The sequence below is a fragment of the Colletes gigas genome, unplaced genomic scaffold (genome assembly GCF_013123115.1).
Source record: "Colletes gigas isolate AHSC1104 unplaced genomic scaffold, ASM1312311v1 Colletes_gigas_Sc00001, whole genome shotgun sequence".
Classification (NCBI taxonomy): Eukaryota; Metazoa; Arthropoda; class Insecta; order Hymenoptera; family Colletidae; genus Colletes; species Colletes gigas.
The window spans coordinates 12,715,401-12,739,255 of NW_025106630.1; the positions used below are offsets into that span (position 1 = coordinate 12,715,401).

General features: G+C 43.6%; 2 protein-coding genes, 1 long non-coding RNA gene and 1 other non-coding gene across 5 annotated transcripts in view; 3 read left to right on the top strand and 1 right to left on the bottom strand.

The window, feature by feature from the left end:
- The window catches only part of LOC122396908 (zinc finger SWIM domain-containing protein 8 homolog), a gene marked incomplete at its 5' end in the record, with an annotated part of 67,801 nt that extends 61,764 nt beyond the window's left edge, over positions 1-6,037 (top strand). The window contains 14 exons of the mRNA XM_043395673.1: positions 23-634; positions 854-1,030; positions 1,133-1,319; positions 1,456-1,585; positions 1,656-1,812; positions 1,887-2,077; positions 2,305-2,797; positions 2,871-2,999; positions 3,081-3,294; positions 3,381-3,679; positions 3,756-3,860; positions 4,102-4,469; positions 4,571-4,720; positions 5,079-6,037. Of these exons, the coding sequence (XP_043251608.1) occupies positions 23-634; positions 854-1,030; positions 1,133-1,319; positions 1,456-1,585; positions 1,656-1,812; positions 1,887-2,077; positions 2,305-2,797; positions 2,871-2,999; positions 3,081-3,294; positions 3,381-3,679; positions 3,756-3,860; positions 4,102-4,469; positions 4,571-4,720; positions 5,079-5,145 (3,279 nt within the window). The remainder of the gene's footprint in view (positions 1-22; positions 635-853; positions 1,031-1,132; positions 1,320-1,455; positions 1,586-1,655; positions 1,813-1,886; positions 2,078-2,304; positions 2,798-2,870; positions 3,000-3,080; positions 3,295-3,380; positions 3,680-3,755; positions 3,861-4,101; positions 4,470-4,570; positions 4,721-5,078) is intronic.
- A 344-nt stretch (positions 6,038-6,381) lies between these two features.
- LOC122396385 lies at positions 6,382-21,481 on the bottom strand. The gene is made up of 2 exons (XR_006259035.1): positions 21,379-21,481; positions 6,382-7,095 (listed from the first exon to the last, which is right to left on the bottom strand). It is a non-coding gene; the product is annotated as an uncharacterized LOC122396385 (long non-coding RNA).
- Trnas-aga lies at positions 11,166-11,247 on the top strand. Its single transcript has one exon. It is a non-coding gene; the product is annotated as a tRNA-Ser (tRNA).
- LOC122396373 (alanine--glyoxylate aminotransferase 2-like) lies at positions 13,710-23,020 on the top strand. Of its 2 annotated transcripts, none has more exons than XM_043394713.1 (9): positions 13,710-13,864; positions 16,669-16,742; positions 16,864-16,982; positions 17,427-17,661; positions 19,909-20,002; positions 20,084-20,292; positions 20,906-21,131; positions 21,407-21,805; positions 22,745-23,020. In XM_043394713.1, the coding sequence occupies exons 2-9, from the start codon at positions 16,678-16,680 to the stop codon at positions 22,853-22,855; spliced, it is 1,458 nt and encodes a 485-aa protein (XP_043250648.1). In that variant the 5' UTR covers positions 13,710-13,864; positions 16,669-16,677; the 3' UTR covers positions 22,856-23,020. The 2 variants fall into 2 exon arrangements, with proteins under 2 accessions (XP_043250648.1, XP_043250639.1); XM_043394704.1 differs by lacking the exon at positions 13,710-13,864 and adding an exon at positions 15,421-15,674 and having other exon boundaries at positions 16,667-16,742.
- Positions 23,021-23,855: the final 835 nt, after the last annotated feature.

Genomic DNA, 23,855 nt, shown 5'->3' on the forward strand with positions numbered 1-23,855 from the left:
CGCGACCATTGCGCGTTTCCAGGAGGGTGGCGGCAGCGAGTCGTCCTCGAACAGCAACGTTAGCCTGAAGAACGCTCAAAATTCGGACAAGTACCGCTCAAACACCTCGTCCGAGACACATAGTGATAGTAGTGATAGTAGTAATAACAAAGCTGCCTGCGACGGGAAGTGCAGCAGGACGAATCTCGACTACCGTGAGAAATCGCGTACAGTGTTGGCCAAGGGTACGGGTTTGAAGGGCGAGCATGAGTCCGATCTGGAGAAGGACGCGTCCAGGAAGCCGTCCAAGGACGAGAGTTCGTCGTCCAGCAGCGACAGCCCGTCCAGCGACGAGTATCACGTTTACTATTACGACCCGAAGGCCGTGGCGACGAGCAACGGCGCCTCCGGCAAAGACTTCAAGAACCACACGCAGGCGGCCAGCGCGCCGAACGCTAGCACTATACTAGGTAATTTGACGAAGACGGAGGATCCGTGGGACATACTGTTCGCCAGGGCGGAGGGACTATACGCTCACGGACACACCAGGGAGGCTTGCATCCTGGGCGTGCAACTCGGCGAGGAACTGCTGGCGAACCCACCGAATCTCATGATCAACGAATCTCGTATGCCCGTGAAGGGCAAGAAGAAGAAGGTAAAGCTAGCCGTGTTTCCCCACGTTAGAGAAAAAGGGGATTTTCTACTGTAAAACGCGTTTTCTTTTATATTCTGTTTGATGTTTTTTATAAATTTTAATGGGAGGTTCTAGAGGCCAAGACGAAAATCAAAAATAACAATTTGTAAAAGGACAGAAGAACGGTAGAAGACCCCCTTAAATTATGTGCATACAACGAATACATTAACCTGGTTCTAGCAACAGGTTAACCCGGCGTCTCATCAGCTAACGTGCCTTGCGTCGGCTACACTGGCCAAGTGTTGCTTTCTTTGCACGGTTCTAGCGGAGAACCCGGAGTATTACAATCTGGCATTCAGAGTTGGTTTGTTTGGCCTGGAAATGGCCAGACCACCGGCCAACACCAAACCATTGGAGGTAAACGAGTCACATTAAGTAACCGAATTAGAAGTCGCTTTTTTTCGATTCGCTGCAAGAGCCGCGGATGTACCAGATCGTTGAGTTCTCGAATTTTCTTAGGTAAAATTGGCTCATCAAGAAAGCGAGTTGGTAGGTCTTCTGAAAAGGATCCCGCTAGCTCCAGCCGAATTAGCGATGGTTCGACAGAGGGCCGAACAGCTAAGAGACGGGGTTCTCCGGTCCAGGGGTCACGCGCTGCTACCCATCATGTTGGCCAGTTTTATATTCGACGCCCGCAACGTGCCAAGTACGCATTCGTTTCCAGTAATGTTCTTTCTTCTTGTCTTTGCGTTCCGTGCGCGAAGGGTCGTTCATTCAGACAAGAGAGAGCGAGAGTGGAGATAGTTGAGACGGGGATTAAAACATTGTGGAATGATTCGCAGGCCTAAAACACCTGCCCACAGACGTTGACGAGAACCTCGGGTTCGACGCGGCTGTCGCTGCTCTGGGACTGAAAGCGAACGTCAGCGAAGCCGATCATCCGCTTCTCTGCGAAGGCACGCGACGCCAAAGGTACCGGCAGTCGACGTCGTTGTCTTTATTTATCGATCGTGCAATCCATTAACGATCCTGATCGTTTCAGGGGAGATCTGGCGATCACCTTGCTCGTCTACTACAAGGACGAACCAACGAAAGTGGCGAGTATCATGGACAAGCTGTTGGATCGGGACGTCCATCAGTTGATCAAGTCACCGATTCTGCCTAGCTATTACACCTCGAATCCTCCAACCAAGAGCGAGGTAAGAAACTTGCCAAAAGAAATTCTAGATCCATCCGTCGATCGATGACACAGAATACGATGTCTCTGTCTCAGATGGTGAGATACGACGACGAGTGTTTCTCTCCCCTCGCTGGAACGGACGTTGGAAACGGCGATAGCGTTGTCGGCACCAGCAGCAGACCGCACAGTAGCACCAGCGCGGAACTGGAAACTGGTATGAGCGCACTCACGGTGCAACCGCAAATCGTTCAACAACCCGTGTCTACCAGAACTAAAGAAACAAGGTCCGTGGTGGCTTTCGTAGCGATAAACACCTCTTGCGAGGTCCCATCGCTTCCCGTGCACGTCGTCAGAGGGTCCGTTCCTCTTGCAAGCACTCGATCCAACCTTCCTGTTTTATATAAACGTATATATACAGACGGAAGGTCGAGTATGGGAAGCGACGGACCTCGAAACCTCTTCGTTAAAAGTAGTATCGACTCCTTCAATTCTCGTCTGTTCCGTTTTACAGATACAAAAGTAAGAGAATGTATCCGTCTATTCCTAATCAACCATCCGAAGCGGGGGCGCACTTTATGTGCGAGTTAGCGAAGACGGTTCTGGCGAAAGCTGGCGGCAACAGTTCCACGTCGTTGTTCACGCAAGCATCCACGAGCCAGAATCCCCACGGGCCTCACAGAGCTCTCCACATGTGCGCGTTTCAGCTCGGTTTGTACGCGTTAGGACTGCACAATTGCGTGACGCCCAACTGGCTCAGCCGTACGTACTCGAGCCACGTCTCTTGGATAACCGGCCAGGCGATGGAGATCGGGGCACCGGCGATCTGGTTCCTCATCGACACTTGGGAGGGACACCTCACGCCGCCGGAAGCCGTCAGTATAGCGGACAAGTCCTCCAGAGGATGCGATTCCAACATGGTCAGAGCGGCCGCGGAACTCGCGTTGTCTTGTTTGCCCCACGCCCACGCCCTCAACCCGAACGAGGTGCAGAGAGCTATTCTCCAGGTAACGACATTTTACATTCGACCGACGACACTCGTGCTCGAGTATTTTACGCGCGAAAATTTCGCTGTTGCAGTGCAAAGAGCAGAGCGAGATGATGCTGGAAAAGGCTTGCATCACGGTGGAGAACGCCGCGAAAGGCGGTGGTGTTTATCCGGAAGTGCTTTTCCAGGTGGCCAAGTATTGGTACGAATTGTATCTAAGGGTGAGTTGATCAGGGCAAAAACTACGCGTCCCAAGATTTCTCTTAGGTTTCTTAGGGATACTGATTGTGATCTTGATGCAGCACACCCCGGACGGAGAACAGCAAGACGACATGTCGCACGATCCCCTGCAGTTGGATCTGAACGGTGTGCTTCTGTTAGAGCCCGGGCCTCCCGTGGACATGGCGAACAGTCAAATGATGCCTGGACCGACGCAAACCGTCGTTGTCACCAATACTCAGCCGCCCCCTCAACCGTATCCCACTCATCCGACTATAACTACGCTAGCGCCTTTAGGTAACCCTTGTTCCTTGCTTTCGATCGCTTTGAAAACCGTGTTCGTTATCGTCCCGTGTACCAACGAACGTAATTTCTAGTTACAGGAGTCGGTATGCCGTATGCAGTGGCGCCTTACAGTTTTGTACATCCCCATCATACCATCCCGACGTTCAGCGGACAGATGCCGTCGCACAGGGTAACGCTACCACCAGCATCACCGCACATGCAAATGTATCATGCGGCATTCCCGCCTCATCCGGGCCATCCGCAACATCTTCAACATCCGCACCATCCGGCACAGCCCACGCAACCACCATCGCTGCCGCAATATTACACACCGCAACCCCCACCACCACCGGGGGCTCATCATTTATTCACCATGCAACAGCCTATGCCAGTTAATGTAGGTATTTTCGTTTGATCGTTTTTGCTCTGGCCCGTCCAGGATCAGCGTTCGAACGCGATCTCGTTGTTTTCAGGTACAAGCAGGAGTAACGGGGCCCATTCCCGGGCAGAATAACATGCCCGGATCCGCGTTGGTTCAGGCGCAGCCTATGATATCGGCTGTCAGAGCTCAGTCCCAGGTAATTAGGCGACTTGAATGCTGTAAAATAAGTTGCGATACCTTTCGAAAGCAACGTGTGCGGTATAGGTAGATGATTTAGGTACGAAGGACCGTGTGAACCCTTAAAATTCTAATGCTTCCTATCGAACTCGATTAACAACTAATTCGCGAGCCACGGACACGCTCGATGGTTCGTTCGACCTGTGCACAACGATCGATTCGCTTTCTCGTGTAAAGATGACGTTTTGTTTCGAACACAGGTTCACAGACAGACTCAGCCCCTGAGTCAACAACAACTCCGAGCGCTTCTCGCCGCGTATCGCGTTGGCATGCTAGCCATGGAGACGCTAGCCCGTCGTGTCCACGACGACAGACCACAGGCGAAGTTCGCGCGCAATCCACCCTACGGGGAGGACGTGAAATGGCTACTGAGAGTCTCGAAACGTCTCGGTACGCAGTACCTTCATCAGCTTTGCATCTGCTCGGTGGACAGCATCGTCAGTCCCTTCGTTCTTCACGACGTCGTGTTGGAGGCGGCTCGTTACTTGGCGAGAAACAATCCAGCCCTTGTACTTCAACATTTGAGATCCGCGCTTTTGGCACCCCTCGTTCACAAGTGCCAGCAAATGTTAGTTTTCGTAAAATATTTTCTTATACTCTTGCTAGGTGGTCTTGCCTTGGAACATCGTTCGGGACGAGTACGAAACACGCGTGTATGCTTAATTGCAGGTACATTCAATGCATGCATCAGAAATTGTACCATTTGGCGACCGGGGACTACGAAGACTTCGCGAGCGTGGTGTGCGCTGCGCGAGCGGCGTTCCACATCACTCCGGAGGGACACGTACAGTTCAAGGAGTGGCTCCAATCTATTAAAAGGTACTGTACTACCCTAACTGGGTCACTTTGCGTTCAATCGATCGCTTTTGCGCTCGATATCAGGGACTTTGGCGGTATTGAAGTACGATGCAACCTATATAGAATTAGCTAGCAGGTGAAGGAATGGGGTTACCTTCTTCTAAAGAAGTAACATTGTTTAATTAATTTATTTATTCGACCACGTTGTTTGTTGGACTTTCCCGTCCGACTCCCCAGTGTTGCCAACGCCAGCTACCAAAGTCGAGCGTAGGAAGCGATTAGTTTAGCGCGCAGTGATCCTGCTGACGTTCACGAGGAATTAATAAACGAATATATACCGTGCGGAACAAACGGTAAGGCTGGAACATTGTTTTCACAGATCTCAGTCGTGCAACAAGGATCTTTGGGCACAAATCAACGCGGCGTTACAGCAAAATGGCAAATGACATATGGCAGAGCCAGGCGTGACGTGGCTCAACTCTCTTCCTCATCCGCCGCCCCCTCCGCCGCCACCTCCACCGCCTCCTCCGCCGACGACGACGACGACGACGACGACGACCCTTGGGCTTCAGCATCAGTATCCCCGTCATTCACATCCACGGAGCGTCGTGTGCGTTCATGGTCTGGCCACCCTAAACAACTGTGAACAGGATCTCCACGGCATGTACCGTCGACGTACAAACTTCACCGTTCACCGTCCGTTTCTGAGAAGACCAAGAAGCGATAGAACCGGATATACATACACACATATGGAGGCGCATCGTGGCGTACGTCGATCGCTAAAGGCACCATTTTTTTCGGATCAAAAAGAAAATAAACAAAAAAAAAATAGAAAGAAACGAAAATGAAAACGGGGAAAAAATGAAAGTGATATATATTATATATATATACATATATGTATATATATATGTATGTATATATATATATTCTATATTAAAGGATCGATAAATCAAAGATAAATCAAAATTCAGATCTCTCCAGACCTGCGCGATCACTTGTCTCACACACACCGACGTAGGAGGGGATCGTTGATTCACAACACACGGAAATCGTTTCTTTTAGTTAGATTTCGAGCACGTCTATTAGCCGCGATTAGATAGGAAATTTTATTTTTCATTCGTATATAGATAGGATGAATTCTTGCGTCTTATTTTATTTTTGTAAACAAGTAAACAAATTTTTGAACGTCGATAACCTCTATTTATATAACGACGATAAAGGTCTGATCCATACGATAAGCGACGATTACTTAATATTCATCGTCGTACGAAATTTTTTTTATGTGGAAGTAAATCATTTTACTTTTTTCCCGAAACGGCAATTCGCCACGTTCAACCCGACCCATTCTTTCCCGTTTGATTTACTTTCCTATCGATTATTACTATTTTAATCATAGGCGTATACTATACACGTTCACAACAATATTCTTGTTTTGTCCTTATCGACAATCCATAAACGAAATGATCTCTGTAATTTTTAAATTAAAATAATGTGAAATATGAATAAAGCAAAATTATAGCTGACGTTACACCCTCGAACTTCAGCCACCTGCCCACATAGCGACGTCGCATACAAGAACCATAATAAGTATATTCAGTTCTAATTATTTCTTTCTCCTAGGTTACGTTCGTTTAAACGATACTTTCGAAACACATTTAGTTATTTTTTTTTTTTCCCGTTGCAAACGTAACTCGTATTTATCAATCCTTGAATCCACGGCTAGTTGAATCGATACTTGGACGCGATCTATCGTGACGAGATATCTTTAAATAGAAAATTAAACGTAAGACGAAACACCGAGTAATGAAACTGGTGGCTCCAAGATATTTCGATCAACTAACTCGCGCGTAATATTTGTCCGTTGATTGGTATTTGAACAGTAAATTCGATACATGAGAAAAAATTAAGATCCGTAAATCCTATTAAGATTTGCATTTATCGTATTATTGCGAGAATGGTACAAATAATTCTTGTTTGTTTTTAGTACGCAAAGTCAAAGCAGTATCTCGTCGAAGTTTCTGTGAAACGTTTCCATAAAAGCGACAGATCCTATGTACGAAGAGGATGCTGTTCATCGTCTGAAAATTCTGTGATCTCACCGTTGTTGCACGCTGCTACACTGTTTTATCGTTGAAAATTTAACTCAAAGGCACGTACATGTAATAGCCCACGGCAAACTCACCTTTAAGCAACGCATTCTCTGTTTACAATGCTGTTGGATCATCGGGGAAGAGGGGAGTTAGGTTTGTAAACTGCAAGCTCGACTGCGCTCCTGTTACGCGATCCTTTGCACACTCCATTGCAAACGCCCTCTCGTTTCACTTTATTCTCGACGAAATTTCGAAATGAACAGCTTCCGGCCTCCGTTCGAGGATTCTTCAAACGTTCTCCGTCGTCTTAAACCCAAATTTACTAAACCCAAAGTTATTCAAATTCAACGAAAATTGTTAAAAAATAATATTCACGAGTCCCGCAACTTTAAAAATTTAGAAAATCTGAACGGGGGGAAGGGCACGCAAATTTAAATTAGATTCGTCGACTTGGATTTCGAATACGGAAGATAATACTAAAGTTCGGATTGACAAATTTTCATACAGAATTTAACGAAGCAAATTAGCGCAGTCGAGGTCGCGAAATATTTCTCGAACGCTCGTTTTTGTCACTGGATTCCACCCTGTTCGCGAAAGAAACGTCCCCCGAACTGTATTCGAATGTTATTGCGCTCCGTGTTTCGAACACTGCCATGCGACTGGATGTACCGGTGTCTATAGGTAATAAGAAAAGAAATCGACAAGAGTAAATTTGTGAAAAATCTGGAATAAAAGGATAATGGTAAATGGCACTGCCATTTAATTAATATTACCGCGACGACGGTCACGAGAAGAGCAATATTAAGAGATTAGTGTTCTTTTGTGCTTGCGAAGTCGAGGCTCGAAATATACTTGAAATAGTAATAAAAATTTTATCAACGAAGCTTCGAAGTGAATCTCAATGGTGTGTCTCGACGCAAGGAAAGAGGTTTCGCGCGCAAGTATCGAGGTTCCATCGCTGTTTCAACTTTGGTCGACGCGATCCATTATCGCGGCCCATCCGCGTTATCTACAATGTAGTCGAAAAGTATGATTTATGTAATCAGAACGAATTAGTGGATAAACACGTTCGTACGTTGTTGTTCGAGACGGTCGAACAACAGTCTGCATCGGCGATAAGACGTCCGACATTGAGCTATTTCTTCTATTCTTTTCGAGCATCTGAACAAATATTTTCCGTGCACACAAGAGCTGTTTGCTCCGGCCCGATGAGATCGTTTAATTAAATCCTTGATGTTCCTCCGTCGAAACGAAAGATCGACGCGTCTCGAGCCTCGACTCTCGCCATTTCCATCGGAAACAGCCAAACGATCCGCGATACCGTCGCGTAGACTACGAATTTACCTAAGATAAGCGTCTCCAAATTTCTCTGATTCACGTTCGACCGCTGGCACCTGTCTTTTCTTTCTATAATGCAAATTTCTGTCGATACCGTTTTTAATCATTGTTCTCCGTTTCCACTGTAAATGCAATTTTGTACCCAGAGGTTCCCCCGGGATTGGTTCAGTCCTTCTAAATTCCCTCGATGATTAAACGATAAAAATCTGGCTGAACGATCTCCGACTGGGCGCGAGATTGCGAGAAATCTCTCGATTCGAAAATGAAAAACTCAACGAGGGGGGTTGGGTGGCGACGTTCGAGTGTAGATACCGTTGACAAACCGCCCCGAATGTACATATATAAATATACCAGCGAGCAGAGTTCGCGAAACAGATCCACAAGCGCCGTAGTATTTGCTCTAGGTTCACTCTTGCGTGTTGTGCGTATAATCGATAGCGTTTATCCATAGGCGTAGACGTCTCGCTAGCCTATATAGCGTTTAGAGGTGACACTAGGTATATCGGCGATCCCATTTTTTCACTTAGACGGAACGCGATCAGGCGAGATGAGAACGGGGACCGCCGTGAATCGTCCTCCCCGTGGTTCGATTGTTAACGATTAGGGGACAAACGGATCCTAGGACGACCGACCGTAGAACTGCTAGATTTCCTTTTGCTCAACGCGCGTTCTTTCGCGTAAACCTTCAACGACGCGATCCGCGACCGTTTCGCTAGGCTAAGTGCGAGCGTGTGAGTAACACTCGCGTTTCTATATTCGAACAACGTGAAAACACTACTCCGCGACTCACTTTCCTTCGCGCACGTGTCCAGCGAACGTTCCACTTTCGAACAAACCGAATCGTCGAAAATTGCAAACCATAGGAATAAAAATTTAATAATCGAAAATTTTATGGGAAACTTGCGAGTCATTAACGTTTAATCGCGTCGAAGCTTGAGTTTCGAATTAGTAGTAACAGCCGTTGTGCTTCAGAGCGCCAAGTTTTGCACTGTTATGGCGGTGAACGATAAATATCCGTAGAAGAGCGTACGTGGAACGTTTTCTGGACATCGCGCGCTTCTCTCTGTATCTGTATCTTTATCAATTTTAGAAGAAAAGAGGCACGAGTAAATAAAGAGAATATATTGGGAAGCGATAAAATATTTATATTTTTACACTTGATCGAAAAGAACTGAAGAAAATTTCGAAGAATGAGAAGAAGACGAAGAAGTGTTTCCTCTCAATCTGAAATATTTGGTCCTTTGGTATTGATTAGAGACTCCCCGAGTACCCAACCTTGTACGAATACAAGTATGTTTATATATAGAGAATATAAATCGCTGGAACGTGTAAATGCATAACGAGGAAACCGTTAATGGAACACTCGGTGTCTGTAAATATCACACGAAAATGTCGCTCGTCTCGAGCGAATAGAAATTCTTTTGATCGCTGACGCGGCGTGCAATCGCGATAATAATCGCTGAATAGATATCGACAAATTAGAACGCGACTGTAGACCTTCGTCTAGCATGATTGCAATCTCGGGTTGCATTTAAAAAGCTTGGTAGAAACGCGAGGTCCCGGAAATATCAACGCGAGCAACAAGATCCATACACGTATTTTCGGTCTTACGGAAGGCATCATTGATTAAACGAGCAATTATAAAAGTTGTATATACATTAACGATCGCATTGCATTAATAGGTGTGAGTAATTACTCGAAAACACGCGTGCGCGGATTCGAAACGCGCGTGGATTAAGCAATCTAGACGGTGAAAAGCCACTTTTATTCGCGGCTGAGACACGCGACCCGATCGAACGAGACGAGAAACGAAACAGTAGCTAGCGACGAAACGATAAATAAATAAATAAAAAGAAATAAAAGAAAAAAAAAAAAAACAAAAGAAAAAGGAATAAAAAATGAAATTCACTTTGTCCGTTGGATGTTTCTCGTCTCGCTCGGGTCATCGATAGAAACAGATGAACGATTCATAGATTTTTATTTCGACGTTGCTCTCCGTCGTCCGTGAAACATTTTAACCGAACGATGGAAAGGAGAACGACGAGGCTTCGGGAACTCATTTGTAAATGTTTATTTAGCTAAGACACGGAATGGTAGAATATGCGATTTCGGTGTTCGATTTCGGAGCAGATTCTTTTCGCGCTTTTAAAATTGTAAATTCGACGTTGCTTCGCAATATAGTTACTCGTTTCGCGAAACTATATAATTGTGCCCTCCCACGCGAGAACGTTAATTTTCGGCAGCCTGGGATGTTGCGTTTCGAAAGTGATGTACCGTTCTGTTGAATCTGTCGCGAATGAAATTCTACTCTTTCCCGTTCGATGGTTTTTCGTAACAATTATATGGCGTTGCTATTCTATTTGTAAAAGATCGATCGCCACCTTGCGTTCGACGATTGACAAATTGTATTATTCCGCATTGTAAAAGGCCCGTGTCGCGTTTCTTCGACGCCGACGCGTTAACGGAACAGAAACGGAAGAGATGTAACGAGGATTTGTAGTCGACGTTACGCGGTTCCGAGCGACAACATTTTTACAGTCGAATAATTATAAATAAAATTCTACGACGTAAGCCACTTGGTTCGCTGTACTTGATTAACGTAGATATCAATATATTATAATGTCTATTAAATAAATTTCAATTTCTAATTGCGTCCTTCGTTTGTTGAAATACAATTTTTCATTTCACAAGCCGTGTTTCCTGTTCATCCCTGAGACACTGAAAATCTAGGTGTCGTCGTGAAAATTAATCACAAATCGAAGACGATCGTAAATTGGAAAGTACTGGAATATCATGTCGGAGGCTTAAATGCTCGGGACTTCCATATTAGATTCAATAATAACGAAAACTTACTATCAGATCGAAGACTTGCAAATATTTAAATCTATAACGTCGAATACTCAGTTGTTCGTGACTATCGTATCGGAAATTTACGAGTCCGTGACTATCTTATCGTAGACTCACGAGTCTAGGACTATTATATTGAAATAAATTTTATTTATAACTGAAAATACTGCTATACAGAGTAAGTGAACGTAGCAGTCGTGGCCGAGTGGTTAAGGCGTCTGACTAGAAATCAGATTCCCTCTGGGAGCGTAGGTTCGAGTCCTACCGACTGCGAAAAGTGGAAAATTCATTTTTTTTTTTTAATTTTATCAATAGGAATTCGAGTGCAACGAATCTAGAACAATTCTAATTCCAGATTACATTTACAGACTCAAGCTTGAAGATTCGTTTACACCAGGCAACGACATTCGATTAAGAAAATAATGACTGATAAACAGATCTAAAATCAAGATCATTTTCCCGGGTACGTATTTCAACCCCTTGTTTCCTCAGGTGAAATCAATAATGATACCGCAATTATGGATTCGCTTTCGACGTTCGTTTAAAATATTACAGGTCATCGATATCCAGTGGGAGGCGTTAATTAATTCCTTGGCTCTCGAGAGTAAAGAATTTTTCTTTTTATGACGCGGAACAGTCGAAGCGGTACGATCGGGCGAGATCCATCAGAGTTCATTTCGCTCCAAGGCTCGTATCTTCGTGAATGTTATCAGCGACTAGAACGCGGTGACCTCTTACGCGTTAGGAGGGAATAATCGCTCGTTACGCGTCGTTTAGCAGATGGAGTCTTGCAAAACAATTTGCATAGCGGTCGAGATTCGACGTCCGGAGAACCAGGAGATACTCATCGGACGCCAGACTGTATGATATCGGCCAAAAAACGACCAGCCAATTTCACAGGCTCACGCGATGACAATGGATCCTAATATTATTTATTTATTTACAGATGATAGGAGACTTCTGCACTTTTCCAACACGCAACGGTGGAAAAACAAGTTGTCCATTTTAAAAAACAAGCACGTGAAGATGGTAAGCGTTGTGTTATCGGTTGCATATTTAATCACGACAGAATAAGAATTCACAACGATCGAATAAAAATTGAAAAACAAGTTGTCCGTTTAAAAAAAGAAGCACGTGACAATGGTAAACATTGTGTTACGTATTGGTTGACTATGTATTCTCAGGTTATCGATCAATTCAATTTATGACGATCGAATAAAAATTGAAAAAGAAGTGGACTATATCTCGTCGCGAGATCTTCGGTTTCGTATTGGTGCATTGTAATCGGAATGTTTGTCGGTGAGCAATGGCTAGATGTGTTCCTGTAAACAATGGACGGAGGCTGGTTGCAGACGTACGACCAAGAGATCACTCGTGTCGCGATAGTGGCTATCACGTGCGTATCACTATCGTTCACATACGGCACGTGTCATCCACCGTGTTTACCTTCGCGTTGTTCCGTCGCACGGACCCTCTGTGTTTGCCCTAAGCGTAGACCCCGTCTCAACATAGACGTTCTACTAAGAAATTATAAAAATCATCGTGAAACGGTCACAAGGACTCCCTGAGAAAGCCTAATCACAAAATTACAACTTCCACCAATGCTATCGAAAGGTCGAATTTCAAAGTTCCACAAGTTTGTTAAAAACCACTTGGAATTCTGAATATAGGAGAGTGTCATCAAATTCAACCAAACAGAAACGTCTGGAAGTTTCATGCCTTTCACGACACAAAGATTTACAGAATTTATTTACCGTGCAATTGTTGAGACAGATCTTAGCCTATATTTTTAGTCAGCTGTTGACTCGTGGAAAAGTCGGATTCAGGTGCAAATTTCAACACGCGAGTTAATCCGCGTCTCGCGTCGATAAGATCCGTGAACGAAAATAAATTTACGTTGAGGTAATGGAAAATTTTTCGACGATGCAGAACGCGGTTCGTTTAAATGCAATCGTTGAACCACGCTAATGAAATTCTCACGGGACACTCATCGTCGTGTGCCTCTGCGACTCTGACATTGTATTTGCCTCGCGACCTTCTGGATCATCCGATGCTAATCGAACCAAATTCCTTCCAAGAATATGATTTTGCAATTCTATCGAGTGCACGTGTCTTTTCCTTGATCCAACTTTGGAAGAATGCTTCCAATATTTAGTTAAAAGAAACTCTTATCTTCTTTGGAGTACAATTAACGTACAACGGGTTTAATTATGTTTATCGCGAACTATTTTAAGTGTTATTTTATCTTTGAAACTCTGATCTCTGTCCAGCGTGTCTATATGTATTCTTCTAGCAGAAATTCCGCGTCATAGATCGTTATGTACGAGTCAGGAACTATGCAGATCTTTCTGTAAAACCTAATATCGTCGATAAATTGATCTAATATAAACTCGTGCAAGAAATATCAATTTAAAATATGATATTGTTAAAAAATCAATTCTTATCAATTCGAGCTCTTAGTATCTAAAAAATCTAACGCGCTACGATGATTAGCGTCAGATTAGAATCCAACATAATTATTTTCTTTTGTCGAGTAATGGTTACGCTGGACTAGCCTGATGTCAGATACCTAATCGAGCGAATACTGATCGAGCTACGCGTAGAATCGGCCATGCGACGAGGAAAACATTCTAAACGCAATAGACTCGACTGTCAGTCACGGTGCCAATGTCAGGCGATTATTATACACGAGGTCGACGTTCTTTGCATGAAACTATCAATAGACGTGCGAGTTTCAGTGTCTCACGCGGCGACAGCGTTGCATCGAGCTCGTCCTGAGCTGCGTTTATCGACGAACCAGAGATCGTGGATCGAATCGTGTAAATCCTTCGTCTAGAAATTGAAAGGATCAAGAGGATCGTCAGCGTCGTCGGAACTCCGCATTCAGGCGGTAACGAACCTAAATTTTTCCTAGAAACTGTCAGAAACAAACGTCTTTGTATCTATTTCCAAAAATTTTTATTACCAAATAAGGAAACGATTTCTCGTTCAAGTTGAAACGACATTACGTTGGCTAAAACTTTGAAACGTCGTTTCACGTTTCGAGAAACGCGATCAAATAACGACCGCACGTGACCAGTATATGAAATTACGCTCGCGACGTATTAGCGAATGATAACGAGTCCGAGGAACGTTTTATCGCGCGGAAACGTAATTGTTCATCGGTTTGGTCACGGTGCATACACGTTCGCGGGATAAGCAAACTCCTGGATCGATTGTCGTCGACGTACTACATCCAGCGCTCGTACGAACGATCTGTTCGATGTTTGTTAGATGTTGAAGCTTATCCGAAATCTCGATACGTGCGATCGATCTGTAATTTTATGCAACGCGATAACATGTTGTTCCATGTAATACGATAACGACACGATAAAAACAAGAGTCGAACGTGATTTCGAAAAATAGAACTCCTCTGACGTTCGAAATAGTTATCGTATCGCCGATACATCTACTTTATTTTCAATGGAATATTTAATTGTTCCATTTGCTGATATATTTCTGCTTGTGTATCGTACGATGTAGCCCGTTAGCGATCTACATATACTTCGTTCAATCTCCATCATTCTTCTGATCTTGCTATATCCGACGAACAATCACGGTCTTTCTGCTTTTCCTTTTATTATCTACGTTCGCGATATCGGCGCGACGCTTCCGTCAGACAGACAATACGCTTGCAATAGATCCTTAACGATCTATCGAAGGAATTCCAAATAAAATCTTGGTTTTGTTTCTTTAAGAATCTTTTGATTTGATTTATTTATTGGAAAGTTCCCAATGTTGACAAGGAAAATAATACGAAGAACGGTATCGTACGGTGATAAAGTATAATTTTTTAAGATTTGCTGAGTTTCGTTCGAGCGATGGGCTGTAAAGCTGTCTACGCTCTCGCAAATTCTTCGTAAATTAACATTAATATCCTGGAATCGCCGAGTCACGAGAGCTTTGAATATGCTTGGAAACTATTAATACACGGTACGAAGAGATATAATGCAAAACTATACAACGTTGACAAAACGAGCGAACGTTAGAGGACGAGCCAAAGTTTCGTTAAAAAGTTTTCAACCGAAGAGTTATAAAACACCGGGCTCTGGCCTTGAGACGTAACAAGATTAAAAAAAGAAATATGACTAGACTTATGGTACAATGCTAAGAAAAAAAAGCAAAGAAGAAAGAAACAGAAGATGCTGTGAAGTTTCATAACAAACGTCACGATTGTAAAACATGTCAAAATATAAATAGATACATCGGAAAAGACAATGATTCAACATGCAAAGTGCAATCATAATAGATTCTATTCACATTGTGGCCTTAGATTATTATTAATTTTAACCTCAAAAGCAATTTGTTTGATCTCGCGGCAAGGCTGAGCGAAATATGTAGTCGAATTTTTATGTTCGGTGGATCTTCGTAAGTAGTATGGATCAAGGGAGGCGATAAGAAGCAGTTGAAATAGCGACGATCGATCTAGATCCTGCATCCGCTTGCGCGCGTCGCGATTGCGAACTGTCGACTGGGTGGGGGCAGAGTGTTCTAATATCGCTTTAGGTCGAAGAGGACGATGCGCGCGCAGCCCCCCGCTTTCTTCTCGACAATCGGCAAGCACTATATATGACGTCACCGGAGTAGGTCGCGGCACTCAGCTGACGGCTGCATTCAGAAGTCGAGGAACTGTGTGACTTATACGATTACCACGAGTTCAGGTACGATCTCGCTGACTTTGCTCTTCCCGTCGAGCGATCTGTTCGCGCGTGGGCGTTCCTCCGTGACGAAACACTTTCGCGGGCTGATTTCTGCGCGCGTCTTACGCGCCTGCTCGTTTAACAGCCGTTCGAGCCGAGGGCTCCCGTATTTCTTCGCCGATCCATTCATTCCTTCTACACCCTCGTTTATCGGGTACGCCACGTTCGTTAATTCATACGTTCTCCGCACGATTCATTAGACTTTTAACAAAAGTTTCTATTTATTTTTCATTCTCCGCTTCTTTTCCATTCTTCCAATTAATTTCCATTGCATTTCCGGTATCGAAATAGCAGTTTGACGTACAATTGTCATTGAAATTATTAAATTGTCCAAATTCGAACGATATGCAGCCGCCTTTCATTAAAGTTACGTTATCGGAAACGATACATCGATCTATTTATATTGTGGGCGTGTCGGGTTATTATTGAATAGATTGGTGATAATATCAGATTGTTATTAGGGAGACCGTGGTTAAAAATGGCGGTTCGATTAACGGAATATAATAATATAAGTAAACCGATACGGGCACGTTCGCGATAGTGCGAACAAGAAAGCGATATGTTGTTTTTTCTAACACTCGATTTATCTCGCGGCATGGAGACTATGGACGAAAGAGCGTATGGAAGTACTACTTTCACGTAGTAATCACGTGCACTTATCAGCCGCTGGAAAATTACTTATCCCATGGGGAATGCCCGATACCCTGCTTTCCACGGAAACTTTACCATTCGTGTTTTATTCGTTTCCGATAAATTCTTTACTACACGCGATCGTTAACCGTTTCGGTCTTCCTTCCAGGCGAGGAAAAATACTGGAAAACTGTTAGAGAGAGGAGACTCTCGTTGGTTTCTGAATTTTAGGAAGCCTTTCGAACACGAACATCGAATACAGTTTCAATTCGAATCTAAACCAACGGTGTTATCGAATAATCGAATTAATTTTCTATTTCCATAGACATTCGCCATGGCAGAATCTTTGGAACAGATGCCAAAATCGGAGACGATCAGGCTTAGAGAGCGTCATATCGGGTAAGCGTTTCCATCGATCGTGTCTCCTATTTGTCGTTATTTGTTATTATCGATCAGAACGATTGAGTGACGAAACCGTTAACACAAACGGCTAATACACGTGCAACAATCGCATTTGCAGACAGGCGTGCACATTGTTTTACAAGTCGAACCCATTGAAGATTGTCAGAGCCGAGGGTCAGTACATGTACGACGAGAATGGCAATCGATACTTGGACTGTATCAACAATGTTGCACACGGTATGAAAAGAAATGCCAATCAATCGTAACCACGCAATATTTTCCATACCGCCTCGATCTCTCCATCTATCTATCCTAGAATCGATTTTCGAGAGCATCGTACGCGTTTACGCTATCATAGATATCTCGATTCCGTCTGGAAAACAAAAGATTAACTAGAGTCGAGCGCTCACGTGTACGAAAAAGTAATCCTTTAAAGTAGATAACAAATCAAATTACAGTTCTACGCGATTACTTGTTATTCTTTTGCTATAATAATTGTACACCTTGACATCACCTAGTTGATTAGTCTAACTCTCTCATCGTCGAGTCTTATTCTTTTTCTGAATAGTATACCTTTGAAAAATTACATCAAATCGTACGTCAAGGGGTTGACGTATCAAATTTTAATTGTTCGAGGCAGACCTGGAATTAGATTGTATTTTTAACAACATTGTTTGACAGTCGGGCATTGTCATCCGACGGTGGTGCGCGCCGGACAACAACAAATGGCGCTTCTCTCCACCAACAATCGTTTCCTCCACGACGATCTGGTGATCTGCGCGATGCGTCTGACCTCGCTGCTTCCGGAACCACTTTCCGTGTGCTTCCTGGTGAACTCCGGCAGCGAGGCCAACGATCTAGCCCTGCGTCTCGCGCACACGCACACCAACAACAAGGACGTCATCGCTCTCGATCAGTAAGTCATCGCGTAACTCGAAAATGACTTGCTTCGAGCAAACGAGACGTGAACACGCACGACCGATTTCGCTGTCCCGTTATTTTTCGTTCCTCCGGTTTTAGAACAATTTCAACGCGAAAACTATGAAAAATAACGCAAACGAGATCGATCGTTGTTCGAGTTCGGTCGATCGCGCGAGGTCACGCGTCCCCTTCACTGGGGGGGGGGTGGACGGATTGTGGGGGTACGGTGGCCTCGAGCGGTCAATTGATTCAGCTTGGGCCTCAGCGCTGCGCACAACAGGGCCTCGCTGCTTTTTTGTTGGCTTTTCCGTCTAAATGTTTTTGTACCTCGTTTTCGCGTACGCCACGCACACGATAAATAGTTGAGAGAAAGTCCAAAAGCGAAAATGAACGTCTGCGTACCACACTAATGTCCGTATCCGGGAACGAGACGAGTCTGAAAGATTTACAGGGGAACCTTTTGTTCGTCTTTCGAGTTTCACGAGAATTCTCGGCCATAGTCGATAATACTGCGGGAATAGCCAACGCGAGACGACGTCACGCTAGAGTAACGGAGGCGTTTTGAGGCACACGATTATGCGAGCTCGATGGTACGGGCCGCGTGTACAAGTTTTCCGCCGTTCCTCGACAGCCGACTAATCGTGTGGGTTTCTTTTTTGCCTGTTTACAGCCGTTGATTCTCCAGAACGAGCGACGGGGCCACAGGGAAAAATACAACGGGGGCGAAGAAGTCGGCCACGAACGACGAATAAAGCTATTGTCGTTTTAGGTGACACGAACGTGCCACGTACGCAACACGACAAGAAGAGAGACAGAGAGAAAAAAAAAGTACTCTTTTATATTCTGTTAGAAAGGATTCCACTTAACCGGGCGATTGGAGCGGACCGCGTCCTCCCCGTGGGAACGGATGAATGTTGACGATACGAAATAACTGAATTCAGGAGTGTATTGTGAATAGGAGGGGCGAAGAGGGCCTCCAGATGACTCGAAATTCTTTTTCGATCACGTTCATCGAGTCGTTTCACGAGTCTTTGCGTAATTTAGCTCGAGCAAATTATGTGATGGGTTTTTTTTTAATGATAGATAGGCTGTTTCGTACTGAGATTTTGTAGTCGTATTTATTCGTCTCATGAGTATGTATAGTATTTTTTTCATCAAAAAATATTAAGAATTGTAGGAGTTATAACTTCTTCTTTAACATATTAACTGCCAGATCAAAACGCTCAAATTGTCCACGAAAAAGACCGAACAAATGACTGTCTAGACTAATATAGATATTTTTAGTTCATAGTCGAGAGTTAGCACAATTAATTACGCAAAGACTTATGAAATTACCAAACATACCGAGTGAGATTACGTTGTTAAAACCGTGGACACGTTAGCGATGCTGCTGTCGCGATATTTAAGTAATTGTTACTCTTCCTCCTTCTATTCGAACGAGTACTCCGTGCTTTGATAGAGGATAGATGATCGAGATCAGAATTTGTTGCGTGACTCGTACGAAAATTTCCGAACGAATGTTCTTATTTGTCGAAGAAACAATTGCGACAGTGTTCTTGTTGACGTGTAAAAGCACTATTAATCTCATGTTACATTCGTGCCCGTTGCAGCTGCGCCACCCACATCTGTTCCATTTTTCGCTTGCGACGATAGAGTGCTTTGCAAACGACCCGTGAACAATCATTGCTGCAACGACCGCATCGTAATCTCCATTACACGAAATTAGGTCCATTGATAACGTAATCTTACATCTTCTGCACTCCCCTTTGCCTCGTTTACCGATACGGAAGTCGTCAGTGTGAATATCAAAGAACCGGAAGGAATGTTCCTGGATGGAATTCGTAATCAATCTTCAGAATTTTTCCAAAACGTTCTATCCAAGATTTCGTATCGAATACACGGAAGAGAAGACGTTTTCTTCTTACAGTGGCATTCTTTATGGTTCCTTTCGGTGCTCGGTTGTCGCAACGATTCAAGCCTTTTTTTTTCTCAATTTTTTTATTTCTTTTTTTTTTTATATTTCGTTTCTCGATCACGATCGTCGAAGAAAGAAGGGAATAACATTTTCAGGGATCCTCGTTTAATCGTCGTGGACGGAAGTCGATTTTAGCTTCATCTTTGCACGGAGGACAACGTAGAAGCACTGAAAACAATTACTTTATAGAATTTCTTCGGCAAGCTTAGAGAACAAACCCGAGGACTGGAGAAAGATTTCGTTCAAAGTTGTTCTTTCTGGTTTTAGTGCTTATCACGGCCATTTGACCACGATGATCGATATATCGCCGTACAAGTTCAACAAACCGAACGGGACTGGCAAGAAGGATTGGGTCCACGTGGTAAGAAACGTTGTTTCATCGCTTCAAAATCTGGGACTCGTAGAACAGTAGTTATCAGAAACGAATAAATTGTGCTTCCAGGCACCCTGTCCGGACGTTTACCGTGGAAAGTATCGTGAAACCGATTACCCTCACGAGGATCTTGGCGTGAAGTACGCGAACGACGTGAAGAACATTTGCCAAAACTTGAATGCACAGGGTCGTGGCGTAAGCGCGTTCATCGCGGAGAGCTTAATTTCCGTCGGTGGACAAATTCTACCACCTAAAAACTACTTCAGACACGCGTACAGGTACCTACCACTCGCTTTTAATTAGTTAAATCGATCCTAGTCTACGTTCAATTCATAACACGTACTAAAATATGTCGATACGAAAATCAGAAACTCATAAAAATGAAATTAATACTAGAGTTTTCTATAAGGGAACGAATAAACGCTTATTTCGATCGCATTACACATTTCTTCGCGTGTCTGTCGTTTTAATTTCTTTGGTGCAAATAGATACGGTATAATTTTGTCGGTAGCTGTAGCGTTAAAGGAACGTCTTGAACAGAAACGGAACGTTTATCAGCGTTGTCTCGTCTAGAAAACGCTGTTCGCTCGTCTACCGCTTCACCTATACAACCTAATTCGCTTAACACCCACCTGGCTGGTTCCAAATTTCATTTATCCGCTCCAGTTCGTCGTACCTTCAAATTTCCAGCCACTTTCTTCTATTCGTCCGCACGCCATAATTCCCTTTGATACCCGAAACTTCCAAACTCGTGCCTCTTTCGAGCAAACCGTACATTTTCGACGACTCGAACGGAGACCGTTTCCATCGACGAAAATTGGATATTATCGTATAATATGCGTTGCGTGTATATGCAATTGGATATCGTTGTTATCAGAAAATTGTCGATAGGCATGTTCGCGAATCTGGCGGCGTTTGCATCGCCGACGAGGTCCAAGTTGGTTTCGGTAGAGTGGGCAGCCATACGTGGGCTTTCCAACTTGGTGGCGACGATGTTATCCCCGATATCGTCACCGTGGGCAAACCCATGGGAAATGGCCATCCCGTGGCGGCGGTCATTACAACCCCCGCCATCGCGGAGAGCTTCAAAGCCACCGGGATCGAGTATTTCAACACGGTAATTATCGAAGACGTTTCGAAAACAGAACGAGTCGAAGGGATGCGAAAGGAATTTGGTTCTAATACCAGTAATAACTAGATTGCGGACTAAATTTTTATTCTCAAAAAACTATAGAATGAACTTAATAGGTTTGATCTTAATGATCCTTCCAGAATACCACGTCGTTCTCAATTATTTCACATAGAACAGCATCGAACACTTTATGGCTTCCCATAGCCCTTGTAATTATAATTGTTGTACTCACGTTTGGTGTCTCGTTTTCCACGGTTCAGTATGGCGGTAATCCCGTGTCCTGCGCGATAGCGAACGCCGTGATGGAGGTGATAGAGCGCGAGCATCTCCAGGAGAACGCCCTGAAGGTGGGCAAACATTTGATGACCGAGCTGAGGAAGCTGGCGAAACGACGGAGGATCATCGGCGACGTTCGCGGCGTAGGATTGTTCGCTGGGATCGAGCTGGTGCGCGACAGGATCAAAAGGATACCAGCGACCGCCGAGGCGAAGCACGTCGTATCCAGGATGAAGGAGAAGAAGATCCTGATCAGCAGCGACGGTCCGGATGATAATGTTCTGAAACTGAAACCGCCCATGGTGTTTACCATCGAAAACGTCGAGCAATTGTGCTCCGCCCTCGACGAGGTCCTTCAGGAGGTCGACGTCGATGTCGAAGAGGTAATTAGAATCGATTGTTCCCGACAAGAGCAACGGTCGAACAATTTATTTGCCCAAACAATTACGTCCTTCGACTTGGGCGATCATTTTTATAATTTAAAATGATCCACGATGTAATTATTTCGTTCGCCAAAGGATTCTGGCCCATTTGTTTCTCCTCGCAGAATAATTTTAACGTCGTCTCGTATCGGAGTAGAGAGATTTGCACTGGATAAACGATAACGTTAGAGTGTGTCGTTCTCGAGCGATATATCGTAATTAAATTTAGAAGAGATGATACCTAAACGAGTGGTCGGATTATTCTTCGATCGTCCGCGCGATTATGTTGCAACGCCACGACCGCGGATGTGCCTAGGAAGCATAGAAACCGACGACCGGATGCGGAGTGTCGTAATTTTCTTGAATTAATCAGCGAGAATGCAATCTGTTTTTTTCCCCGGTCGAAACGAACGCGTGGCGACATTGCAGCGAAATTGTGATAATGTTGCAGCATCGAGATAAACACGCGCGCCAATTTTTAACGGAAACGTGCACGTGGTGCGCGTACCGATGTTTTTTAATCATATTGGTTACTCATAGTCTCATAGTCTCATAATCTCATCTTGAATGACTTGTAAATTATACTAAAAATTAATCCGCGGACTGTCTCAGTAATAGTACTAGTTTGAACATGTTTTAAAATTTTAACTTGAAACCATTTTTCAAGATGTTTTCATCATGAAACGTTTAATTTTTCGTTGTATTATAGACTATGATGCAGTGTAAACGTAATTGACCTAAGGTTACCGAACGTAATCACTATTTGCGAGCTGGATGTTAGGTCTGTCATCGTGTGATAAATATTTTTAAAATTCGATGTTTGCTCCAACGATCTAATTTTGATATTTCTAAAATTGTGTTTAAGAAATATATAATTTGCGAATTTTGTTTTCGTTTCAGGAATACGAGTCCATGACGACGATTATTAAAGCCACAATTTCGCGAATGGACGTCGAAACGGAGAATGCCGCGTGCACAGCTGGAAAGTCGCGCCTCGTTCGCGCTAATTAGTATTTAAAACGTAAACATATGTATAAAACGAAAGCACTTTGTTTTAAAGTATTATTAACTGTGACGTGAATGCTCGTTGGACGACTTGTTGTGCATGATATGGGAATGAAGGAACGTGTATGTATAAGCAAAGAATGAGAATATGACTATGTGAAATATATTTTAATAAATATTATTTTTCCGTAAACATCTGTTCTGTTACGTCCCGTGAACCGAAATTTTTCAATTAAATTTCACGGGGTTGCAAATCCTAGAAAGGAGCGTGTCGTTTAATCCTTTAGGCCCGAACGTGTTCCATTATTTCATAAAGAACTCTATCAAATTGCAATACTTCGTAAAAAAATAAAATTTAAGAAGGCTCGAACAGTTTAATAATTCGATTACCTTTACTATAGAATTTTAATTATTCTGCCAGAATAGTGCAAAGAAAGTTAACAATACTTTTTGCCTTCTTATCTTCTTACGAGTTTATCGATACATTACGATCGAGAAAGAATCGGGCGAAAAGCGCTGACAACGCATAATAGTTTCTAGCGTGTGGTGGCACGCAACAGGAAGTTTAGATGTTTCTTAGAGATATTACAGCCTCGAACTTATAACCCCACGAGTAGTTTTATTGCTAGTGCAGCTATTTACATTCACCACTTTATAATAATATTCTTCTACAACTTTGAATGAAAATGTAAAACTTCCAATGGTACGGATACCTTTCAACAAATTTTCATTATTACGTTATTACATTAATGTGAAACAATTGTTGATCAATTTGCTCGAGTGCCACGTTACTGATTGGAAATTATGTCAATTAGAAATAAATATGTTACGAGATCGTTATTACTTTTGTAAACTAAAAGAATATAAAAGAAAGAAGGGATTTGGACATAGGATTCTTCATCTACTTACTCCAAATCATATTTCTCAAGAAAGATGTTGCATTCGACTTCGCGAAACACGATGCGATCGTATCGATTCGAAATTGCGAGAAGATCGAGCTTGACCT